Source organism: Phlebotomus papatasi, chromosome 3 (assembly GCF_024763615.1).
Source record: "Phlebotomus papatasi isolate M1 chromosome 3, Ppap_2.1, whole genome shotgun sequence".
In the NCBI taxonomy this organism is placed as follows: Eukaryota; Metazoa; Arthropoda; class Insecta; order Diptera; family Psychodidae; genus Phlebotomus; species Phlebotomus papatasi.
The window spans coordinates 83,225,232-83,237,905 of NC_077224.1; the positions used below are offsets into that span (position 1 = coordinate 83,225,232).

At 33.3% G+C, this 12,674-nt stretch overlaps 1 protein-coding gene across 1 annotated transcript in view; it reads left to right on the plus strand.

The window, feature by feature from the left end:
• The first annotated feature begins 10,084 nt into the window (after positions 1-10,084).
• Positions 10,085-12,674, plus strand: part of LOC129806789 (uncharacterized) — a 66,264-nt gene continuing 63,674 nt past the window's right edge. The window contains exon 1 of the mRNA XM_055855563.1: positions 10,085-10,349. Within this exon, the coding sequence (XP_055711538.1) occupies positions 10,085-10,349 (265 nt within the window). The remainder of the gene's footprint in view (positions 10,350-12,674) is intronic.

A 12,674-nucleotide genomic window follows, 5' to 3' on the forward strand; every position in this document is an offset into this window, starting at 1 on the left:
CGAGAAGAATTCTAGTAATTTTGAAACTTAGTGTGAGTTAATTAGTGTAAACCTTTAAATATTTAATATAAAAAGATCGCTATGTTTGTGTGCAATTTTTGAATCGCGTTATTGACCGTAATGTGCAACAGGGACAGTTCACTTTCTGAGCAGTTTCAGAAAGAATTCTAGTAGTGTTGATATTTAATAATATGACTTTAATAATGGAAACGTATAATAAACATTAAAATAAGATCATTAACTTAGGATGCAATCTACCAATATCATTGTCAACTGCCATAATTTGTTTTGGTAGCACCTTCGAAAAGAATTCTAGTAGTTTTGACATTTAATAATGTGACTTAAAGAGTGTAAATGAGTAAAAATTTGGTCGTTATGTTAGAATGTATTTTTTGAATAGCATTTTTAATGTAAAATTCAACAGGGACAACTTATATTTGAAGCCCTTCCGAGAAGAATTCTAGTAGTATTCAATTTTAATGTGAATAATAGTACAAATGGTTAAGAATATAAAATAAGGAGGTCGCAAAGTTAGAACGCAATCTTTAATTTGCATTATTGAATTAAAATTCAACGGGGAGAATTTATGAGCAATCTCGAGAGGAATTCTAGTAGTTTTGACACTTAACGCCAATTAAATAGTGTAAATATCTAATAATTTGGAAGAAGAGGTCGCTATGTTAGAATACAATCTTATAATTGCATTTTTGAAAGTACATTTCAATACACAATGTACTTTATGAGAAATTTCGGGAAGAATTCTAGTAGTTCCGACGTTTGACGCTAAATAAATAGTGTAAATGTCTAAGTCTAAGAATTAAAAAAAATACGGTCGCAAATTTAGGATGCAATCTTTACATTTCATTTTTGAACGTGCATTTCATCAAAGATAAGTTACTTCTTGACCAATTTCGAGAAGAATTCTAGAAGTTTTGACGTTTGAGGCCAATTTAATAGTGGAAATGTTTAAGAATTCAAATTAAGGATGTCGCAAAGTTAGAATGAAATCTCTGAATCGCTTTTTTAATGTAAAATTCAACAGGGACAATTTATATTTGAAGCACTTTCGAGAAAAATTCTAGTAGTTTTGTGACTTAATGTGACTTAAAATAGTACAAATACCTAATATAAAATAAAGTTATCGCAAAGTATGCAAAGTATTTCGTGAAGAATTCTAGCAGTTTTGAAGTTTGAGGCCAATTAAGTAGTGTAAATGTGTAAGAATTCAAAATAAGCAGACAGCTCTAAGATAATGCTATAAATAGCTCAACAATCGTTAGAATAAGAAGTATTAACGTTTGTTTTATATCACAGATATACATAAAATTTTAGTATTGCGCTATCCCGCTGTGTGGCGCCAGATGCTGTATAACCATATTATCTGTCAAAACAATTTTTTGAACGTAAACAAAGCGAAACCTCATAAAAATTTGAAAATTTCACAATAAGCATTTATTGGGTGTAACTTTACGCACACAATTGAGATCATCTCATAAAATTAATGAGATATTTTATGAAAACCTCATTAAACAAGTGAAAATGATGGTAAACACCAAAAAAAAATGTGCCGAAAATATTAACAACTAGATGATGTAAATATTTATTTTAAAACCACATAAAATATTTCTTGTGATTCTTTTCATGTGATTTGTTGTAAATTGAAAGGGTATATCGTTGAAGAACCTTGACCCAGCTTTACAAATATTTCTTATCTGAGAGAAACCCTTTTTCCGAAGACAAATTTCAGAGCCACAATGATAATTCCTTAGCTCAACAGAAATGTTGCCTATACACAAAGTCCCCATCAAGTCAACAATCATAACCAATCGTCTGGAGATTGTTAAACAAATTGGTAAATAAATTTCAAATCATGTGCTATAAATAAATATTTTTTCTACCCCAAAATGGACAATAAAATGAACAATATATTTATATTGTGCTATAGTTGGAGATTTTTGTGACATTGGCTCCATTTTCTTATCAAACATCATATCTTTCTGTGGTCAAACTACAATTTTATGTGCACACAAATCGCAAAGAAAATATGGGACAGTAATTTGGAGGGGCACAGAGGGGTGCACAGCAAGAAAAAATTGATAATATTAGCCAAGAGTGGAATATTTGTGTGAAAAGTCCTCATTTTGTCAATTTCTCATCATCCAGGAGCTCCTAATATCGCACAGTTTCAATAGAAGAGACATAACTTGATTTTTATGATAACATTCGTTTATATCTATTGGTAGGACTTGCTATAAATTTTGCCATAATTATGGCACAGCTGGAAGTTGTACCCGTTTGTGGTATAAAAGTCAAAGAGATGTAGGGGAACTTTTTCAAAATACCGGACAACTTGCAATACCGGACACTTATTGCCTCTCTAAAGAAAATTGTAACAATGCCAAAGAAACATAAGAGTGTCATCTCTGTAAATGTCATGGAGATAGCTTTGGAAGTGCAATAAACTTCGTGGATTTTGATCTAGCGAAATAGTAGGTCTGCTCTGAGGTAAAGTCTCCTCCATAATAGTTTGCGTAGTTTTTCTGAGGAATATTTCTTCATCCATGCGTTGAACTTGATTATACCATCGGAGTTGTGCTCTTGAACACAAAGAAGTAGCGAAGAAGCGACCCTTAGCTTCTGACGAAGGTTACGTTCCTCCCTCGATCTCAACGAGTGACCCCTTTAGCTTCCGGAAATCTTTTCTTTTCATATGACAGAAGCGAAGAAGCGAAGAACCTTGGCTTCTGACGAACAGTTACGTTCCTCCGTCGATCTATACGAGTGATCCCTTTAGCTGCCCGGAGATCTTCTCTTTCAGTATAGCATAAACGAAGAAGCGACCCTTAGCTTCTTACGAACGGTTGCGTTCCTCCTTCGATCTCAACGAGTGATCCTTTTAGCTGCCCGGAGATCTTCTTTTTCGTATGATAGAAGCGACGAAGCAAACCTTAACTTCTGTCGAACGGCTATGTTCCTTCCTCGATCTTAACGAATGATTCCTTTAGCTGCCCGGAGATCTTCTCTTTTTGTATGGCAGAAGCGAAGAAGCGATCCTTAGCTTCTGACGAACGGTTACGTTCCTCTCTCGATCTCAACGAGTGATCCCTTTAGCTGTCCGGAGATCTTCTCCTTTCGTATCACAGAAGAAGATCTCCGGATCTCCTAGCGAGTTTTCGTATAATAATCCTCTCGTTCAGTAATAACCTTCCCGATTTCAGAGCTCTCTCCGGTTGAGGTTTTTTCTCTACCGATTTGAAGGTATATCAGAGAGAAGTGCTGTTGGCTTTGTTGATGATTGGCAAAGCGCCGAATACAGTAGACTCTCTCAAATTCGGGAATTTGGGACTGAAATGTCAGCCGAATTAAAGAGAAATTTGGGCAGCAAATTGTTTGAAATGCAACAATTTTTTGTTCATCTGCATACCCATATTGAGTTTACATGCTCATTGCTACTATAAATTTCATGAAAACCTCTTAATAATGCAAAATCACATCAAAGCTAAGACAAATCATGGTAGATTTGAGCATATTTGCTTCATTTGATAATCATAATCGAACTTGAAAAATGTCAACAAACTTTTTTCGAATTGAACTGCCGCCCGAATTAAAAAGTAGCCCGATCTTAAAAGAACCGAATTAGCGAGAGTCTACTGTACATGAACTTGTACTTTAGGCTTCCGGTAGAATTTCGAATAGGTTTGGCTTGACTTTGGAGTGACTTTGTCTCTTCGAAAGGTTATTACTTAACGGTACTAATCTTGTATTCACGGGGAAATGTTGTTAGGCCCTCGCCCAACCCCAAGTGATTTGTACCGTTCGTTGGCTTAAAAAGCTATCCTGTTTTTTCGCACTCTTCTTCTTCTTCTTTGCAACATCACACGAAATTTATTTTAGTTCAGTCCAATTTTGAGACTGAAAGAGTGGGATAGACTTATGCAAATCTTTTGAGGAAGAAAGAAGAGTGAATTTTTACTTTATGAAATTTTCCTGGGGTGACATGATAACTTATTTTCGATACTATCGACTGTCGATTCTGGAAAATTTAAATGTTAGCTGCACTTCCTGCAACTAATATAAATGTTAATCAACAGTCTCATTCTTTTACGGATGTGGCAATGAATAACCCAACAATGCGCAAAAAGTCCGTATTCACTTAATCTAACAGATATAGATTTATCGATACTATCGATTCGATAGTGTCGAAAAGTTATCATTCCACCCCTGATTTAAAAGGTGTGACAGAGCTGTCACAAATGGATTTTTTCCTAATGGAAGAGACGTTTGGAAATTTATTAAAAAATAATTTTACACTTCTCATTTCGTCCGCGTGGTGGCTGAAATGCTTCTTGTTCGAATTTCGAAGTCGTTGAAAGTCAAAATGTGTCAGTTTTCACTTTATGGTGAGCATAACAACAAAAGCAACGACTTTTACTATTCATGTTCCATTATCAAATGGCTTTATATGATCACTTGAGGAAGTCTTTTGCCTTGTGCGAAAATTTGAATTCGAAAATTCGAAATTACATTTGAATTTTCGAACATGAACGGTGTTTTTTACAAATAGAGTTTCATTTCTGCTATTTTTTTAAATGAAATAGGATGTCTTTGCCCTTTCTATAGCAACTGTGCGATCTCTTTTTTGCATCTACTTTTTTTCTTCCTTATACATTCTCCTGACACTATTTATTCATCATATTTCAAGGTTTCACATCATAATCTTTCACCATCTACTCCCCTTTTTTTTTGTGCAACAACAAGAGGAAAAAAATCACTCATTTCCACTGCAGGGGGAAAAGATCAAACCAATCCCACATTTTCTCTCAATGAGAAATTTCCACCCATCTTGGCAAGTGCTCCTGACCTCACTTTTGGTGTCGCCTCTTGGAACGGAGAAACAAAAAAGAAAAAGACATTTGAGAAAATGAAAATGTGCCCCATATCAATTCCTTCGCCAACAGAACACTAATTCAATTGACATTATTATTGCAACATTAGGGCTCCCAATACTTTTTTGCAATTTCGCAATTTCGCAATTTTACTTCACGTACAACATATTTCTGGCAGGAAAATGTAACTATATTTTTCTGTTTCCATCAATTAGAATGGCAAAAGGGGAGAGAGATCGATTTTGCATACAGAATATGAGAAGAGCATCTCAAGAACTTTTCTGTCCATGCGAAAAAAAGCTCTCTCACATTTTCTTTAAAAGAAAATCCCTACATGAGTCCATCTACTCGAGGAAATATGACTGAAAATATGTTACTAGAAAATGCCTGTCTTAGAAATTTGAGTAGATCTTTTTTTTGCTATCCTCTATGAAAAGCATATTTTATTTTTTTTCCTTCAAAATATGACTGAACATTTGTCTTCAGAAATATTCACATGCAAGCAACCAAGTGCAAATATTTTACTCAAATATATCGTGCAAAATTTATTCAGTTTATGACAAAAATATTGCTTAATGAGTCAATGGTCATTATCATTAGGCACAAGTATGACCGAAAAAGCGGTGGAATTTTCCGTGAAAGACAACAAGTTTCCAATTTCGTATTCAGAGGTCATTCATTCATTCACAAAGTTTCTTTTTTTTCATCAAAATAACGTCTTAAAGAGCTAGTGAACTTTAGTAAAAGGAAAATAAATAATACTGCTAATACAATTCTCTTCGGAGGGTACAAAGAGAATTTTTCATCAAATTCATGACTTTTCTTATGTACGTAACGTTTCTCAATGCTCCCAAGAATGCTCCCTTTAAGAAAATTATTTAAATCATATTGCAAATCTTGTTAATAGTAGAGTGCTATGAAGAAGATTTCTAAAATTAATAGCTCCATTAATTTGCATAAAACGGAGATAGAACAATCCGAAGGAAAAGCTCTTAGTGATCCCATTTCTCAATCCCATTTCATACAGTTTTCCCTTGAGCAAAGGGCGCGAGTGTATTTGCAGTAATGCATTATTTTAAAACTACTAGAAATTCTAGTACTTTGAAGTACTAGACGCGTCATCTTGTCAATTAAAACCTAATTTTGAATCTGTCAAAAATTGATATATGCAAAAAAATATATTCACTAAATTGTAAAAAATGCACAAAACTGCACTTTAAGTTTCCATTTCAGTAGAAAACACTGATTCTAGCAGTCTAACTGTGTTATCACACTTGCACATTAAAATTTTAATACGATTCACATTAATTGTCGCTGGTGAGAGTCCAAATGTGTAATTTGTGTGTTTGAATCATTTTATATTCAAAATTTGATCTATTTGTTGATAAAAAGGTAGACTTGGCCCGCAAAATTTGATATAAATTGATTTATAGCATTAATGCGAAAAATTAATGCGATTTTCTCTTTAATTTTTTAATGTGAAAAATATTTATGCTTTAGGTAAATTTAAACTTATTTTTGCAGGCCAAGTCCACTTCTTTATCAATAAATAGAAAAACCCCAAAAATTAAGTGACTCAAAGACACAAATAACATATTTGGACGGTCACAAGCGACAATTAATGTGAATCACTTTAAAATTTTAATGTGCAAGTGTGATAACGCCGTAAGAGAAGTTTTTTTTTCAAAAATGAATATTTATATGTAAAGAATTTCGGTCCGATGGGGTGTAGCAAGAATTGACGGAAACACTAGACCTTTCTTGACTTTCGCAATTTTATTCTTTACGACGTTTCGACGTTTCGATACCTGATGAAGAGGACATTCATCCTCGAAACGTCGTAAAGAATAAAATTGCGAAAGTCAAGAAATGTCTAGTGTTTCCGTCAATTCTTGCTGAATATTTATAAACAATTTATAGCCTTCGCATTTCAATTTCAACTACTAGAATGACTCGTGAAAACTACAAGAACCCTAATTACTGTACCATTGTAGAAAATATTTCAGTAAAATGTCAATTAAAATGCAACACTTTCAAATAAGTTTGTTAAATTCTAAAGCAATTAATCATTAGTTATTTCTAGCAGATTTCTAGTCGTATTTTTTTATACTCACAAAGAAATGTTGCTAAATTTCGCAATATTTTTGTTCCATGGGGAGGTTCAAAGGTTTTGTTGTTGATTTTTCAACAGTGATGTTGCGATTTTTGCAACAGAACTGTTGCTAAAACAGCAACAAATTGTTGGTAAAAACAGAAACAAATTTGCGAACAAAGGACGCAAAATTTGTGATACTCTTCATGCGACAATATTTAATGTTTCTTTTTCAGATTTAATTTATTTTAAAAGTGAAGTTCCCTCTCTTCCTTCTGCAAGCACTCGTTTATTATGAATTTTTTTTAAATCCTGAAACCCATTTCTACTGAAGTATAAGTCTTAACTGTAAGACAAAACCCGTTAAATATGGGAACTTCTTCAGACTTTAAAATTGCAATCAGTCAATTGCATTCAGAAATAAGAATTTGGTGGATTTACATCTGAACAAAATTCTGTTAATTATTTAAAAGTACTAGAACGACGTTCCATGTAGAGGAACTAGGCCTTCCCGCAAGCACATCACTTACACAGATTTAGGGTTCGTTGCCCTGTGGAATCAAATGCATTGAGGCTCATTGGATGCACTTTAAACATTTTTCTTGGGTTAGGAATTCTCTGACTCTGTGAACGCTTTACTAGTGAACGATAGTTAAAAGTTCACGATCTTCCCTTCACGACTGCTAGAAAAGTTATTCTGTAACTTTACGTGAAGCGGAGAGGGGAAGTGTGTTGAAATTTTTATTAAATTTAAGATTTTCATCAATATTTCAACAAGCGTAGGAATTCTCTAATTCTGAACGCTTCATTAGTGAAATATTCACGATCTTCAATTCACGACTGCTAGAAAAGTTATTTTTAAAGTTACTACATTTATCAAGACAAAAAAGCCCTGTCCAAATTGTACCATTTATTGTCCAACTTGGACCACTTTACCCTACACCTTTGCAAATGCTTTAGAAGTAAAGATTAATATTCCTAATAAAGAGTGACCATTTTTTTTTTTTTGTTTTGGTAGAGAAGTTCAGTTGTTGATAATGTCAGAGTTCGCTTGTTTGTTTTCCAATTTTTCTCGTAATTGACAAAAATAGGCAATCCGTAGATGATGGACTATTCTCAGGAATCCTGGAACTATTTCCGTCATTTAGTGGGGGTGTCCTTTTCAGATGTCAGCTAAAATTTCGAAAGCTGAAATCCCGAATGGTCAAAATCCTGAAAGGGATGAAATTATACGAAGGATAATATTATATGTGGAATAATTTCACAAAAGAAAGGAAATTTGTCCTTGTGTCCAGGGGGGGAATTCTGTAACCCTGTGAAGTGATCACCTGTCAAAATTGGTGAACGCTTCACTAAAGTGATCGCAAAAGAGATTCTGTAACTGCGATAGCTTCACGTGAAGGGATCACTTTGAGGTTATGTTTTTCACTTGTCAATTTTTCGGTGAAGATGATGTTATCACTCGGTGAAGCCAATGAAATTTTTTTTCATAATCAGCTTGAAAAACAGCACTACATCATTTCTAATACTCAATTCTAGTGTTTTCCATTATTATTTAGTTCAAATATTGATGAAAATCTTAAATTTAATAAAATTTTCAACACATTTCCCCTCTCTGCTTCACGCAAAGTTACAGAATAACTTTTCTAGCAGTCGTGAAGAGAAGCCCGTGAACCTTTCACTAGTGAATCGTTCACTAGTGAAGCGTTCATCGAGTTACAGAATTCCCTCCCAGGAACCACCGGTGAAATCGTGGGAGTATAATTGTGTTGTTTTTCAGAATTTGGAATTTTGGCGTTCAGGATTTAGGTTTTCGTTCGGAGTTTTGACCGGGACCCCTTTTTCCATGTCCCTTACATACTACCAAGGGTCTTTGGTTACTGAAATTGGAAAGTTGTGTTTCTGGCTCGCATTTTAGACCAGGAATATTTCATAAAATACAAATTCACATTTTCTCAAACGTTTTGCATAAGTCTGTCGTACTCTTTCGCTCTCTTCTTCTTCTTCTTTTGAATATCATAACAAATTTAATTTTGTTCAATTGAAACACTGGTAAAAATAAAAGGATCAAATTGATCCAAATTTGATCCTTTTGCAAAGGATGGATCAAATTACGAACTCTGAATGCACATTTATCATAATAGAACATGTTAATATGATCCATCCTTTGCAAAAGGATCACTTTTATCCTTTTATTTTTACCAGTGAAACCTTATTGCCCCGGCACACCTTTTAGATCAAGAAAATTTCATGAAATCAAAATTCACATTCTTTTCTTTCTCATGAACTTTGCGTATGTCTGTCTCATTCTTTGGCACTCCAAATTCGATTGAGCCAAATTGAATTTGGAGTGATGTTTAAAGGAAGAAGAAGAGTGCGAAAGAATGAGATAAACATATTCAAAGTATGTGAGAAAGAAAGGGATTCGAATTTCGATTTAATGAAATTTTACTGCTGTAACGGCGTTATCACATTTGCACATTAAAATTTTAATGTGATTCACATTAATTGTCGCTTGTGAGCGTCCAAATATGTTATTTGTGTCTTTGAGTCACTTAATATTTGGGGTTTTTCTGTTTGTTGATAAAGAAGTGGACTTGGCCTGCAAAAATAAGTTTAAATTTACCTAAAGCATAAATATTTTTCACATTAAAAAATTAAAGAGAAAATCGCATTAATTTTTCGCATTAATGCTATAAATCAATTTATATCAAATTTTGCGGGCCAAGTCTACCTTTTTATCAACAAATAGATCAAATTTTGAATAGAAAATGATTCAAACACACAAATTACACATTTGGACTCTCACCAGCGACAATTAATGTGAATTACATTAAAATTTTAATGTGCAAGTGTGATAACACAGTAAAAGGTGTGCCAGAGGCGTTAGCCTTTTTTTTATGGGAATTCGAATTTATATAGGATCGAACCTAGGTCCCCTGCATTAGAAACAGTATTGTATATCGTTAGGCTACCATGAATATTATGGTACGAATGGGGGTTTTCTTTGAATATTGTTGCATATATTGAGTTGTTTTGGGTTAATATTGTTTAGGTTGTATATATCCATATAGTCCAAAATGTTGTTGCACAAAAAGGTGAGACAATGTATTGCAAAATCCTCTACCTTTCTCATACAAAACATGCAGCAGGAGGAGGATATAGAGCAAATAATCTGTATTCGACGGTCTACATTGGACCATCGTATGTATATGTGGGTCATCCTTTTTCCATAACCTGCACTGTATCGATAAGTGAATCAATTCAGTGGATGAAAGATGGTGAATTAATTGAAAAATACAGCAAGTTATTGGGGCGACATCATGTGAACGAGGAAAATTCCTATGTTCTCACCGAATCTGATATCGAAGGTATAATTTTATTAATTATTTGTTTTTTGTAGAAAGAAAAAATAAGTTAGGCTATTGCTTTACATAACTTGAAATGTTTTCTTTATTTAAAATTCAGTGAATTTGATGAAGAAACCTCAGTGTTTATCAAACCTATATATACCCATGGAGAGAACCAATTAAAATTCAACTCCTGCTTCTCTCAAGTTAAAGACCAATTTTGTGTGGATTATGGTCCAGAAAAGTTGGTTTTAAACTCTATTTATAAATTTATTATCCCACCCTTTTTCCCATCAACAAAATTTTCCCTTTTTTGTGGTTTTATAACACTGAAATATTTCCTCACTCAAATTTATATTACTTATAGTTATTAATATTTTTTTTGGTTAAATTTTATACAACAAAAATTGCAACATGAACAATCTTTCTCTCACAGAATTTTTCCTCTCAAAACAGAATTTATTTAGCAAATATGTTGTCTATTCTGGTATTTTAGCATTAAAAATGCACCAGACGTAAAATGTCGATTTTATTATAATTCACTGTCTGCGGGGATGCTGTATAGGCAAAAGAATTTAAGTATATTCTGATGTAACAGTGTAAAATTGTTGCATGAACAACGATAAAAAAAAATCATGAATGAAAACAGATTAAAAAAAGAAGACTGTTCAAAGAATTTTCTCCTTGAGATTATTCTCATTTTCTCCCGGGTTTTTCATTGTTATCGTCTGTGTTATCTTTTTTTTTCGGAGAAACTCAATGAATGCATTTCTTAAGTGCAAACACAACAAGAAAAAAAAAGAGAGAAAACTTTGCAATAAAATAGTTATGCATTTTTAATTATGTTTACATGAAGTTTAAATCCGCCAGAAATTCTTCTCGATTTTTAATGTATTTTTCCCCAACTATTTTTCATTCACGCAGGCATTGAGATTAAGTTCTCAATTGATAGATAAATGCTTCTGTCTGGCGCGAGGCTTTTTTCCGGGAAAATCTAACAATTCGCATATATCACGTTATGCTTTAGAGCAGGCCTGAGCTAAAAGTGAATTTGGTGGTGCCTGTTGGCATTTTTCGAAATGCCGCGAAAATTCACGTAGAGTAAATGAGAGGTTTTTTACTGTGAAAATTGTTTTAATTCCTTAGAGTTAAGTCATTTTCACAAGAAAATCCTTTAATTAATTTAGTTGAATACAGTTATTTGAGTTAATTGTGAATAATTGTCGATATTACAACAAAAACATTGGGATGAAATTTTGATCTGGAAGATTCATATTCTTTTGAGCTGTCCCAAAATTCAGGATAAGTTTGAGAAAAACCCTTTTGTACAACACTATTTTGATTAATAAGGAATGCAAAAGTATATATTACAAGAAGGGACACGACCTGCTGATAAGGATAAAATAGAGAAGAAAATATTTTGTCATATTTCAAAGATTTTTTGCAACCGCAGCGCCGTCAGACGTTTGTCAAGTGAGTTATTTGTGTCTCTATCTCTCTATTTGCATTTAATTTCTTTGTATTTCTGAAAGATTCAAGTATAAAAGGATGTGTAGTGAACAGCTATCCGTCTTCCGACAAAGATATCAAGAAGATAATTTCTTTCTTTATGTCTTTTTGGCGCAAAAATATTTATCATGGCACCGCGAATGAGCGGGATTAGTGTTACCAGTATGGCTATCTGTAATTTCCATTAAAATTATCAACACAAAATTTCCGATATTACACGACTTTTAACGAGCACAGGTCTGTAAAATCCCTTGTACCCCAGGTACAAAACCTCATTTTGGGTGTGCATAGTCTCAGAAAATTGCTTCGGAAGGATTCCCGGGCAACTTTGGGCAAAATGAGGTTAGCATTTTCTGAAAGTTAGATTAAATTTGAAGGAAAAAAAGCTGTTCAGAAAAGCGTAAAGTAGCGGCTTCATAAGTAGGAGCTTTGATGAATCTCAATAATTTGAAATTTATCTCAAGTAATACACATTATATGAATTACATGACTTTTAACGAGCACAGGTCTGCTTTAGTGAGTAAGATGGGGTAATTTGTAACAACGTCCACTTTGGAATTTTGAAATTTTCTCACTGTTTCAAGTGGTCAAAGGCAAAAAGAAAATCACGAAGAAGTACAAGACCAAAGAGCATTTATCGTTATAAATGAGTAGATATGTCTGATATCTATACGAAAATTATGGCGAAGATTTTATAAATTTCTTCTATAAAACCGTATAAAAGAGGTCCATATTTGGGTGAATGGGGAATTTTTACATCCGAAATATAAAAATTTTTCCTTTTATATATAATCACGGTATTATGTACGGTAAAATATATCGATTATAACTAAATAA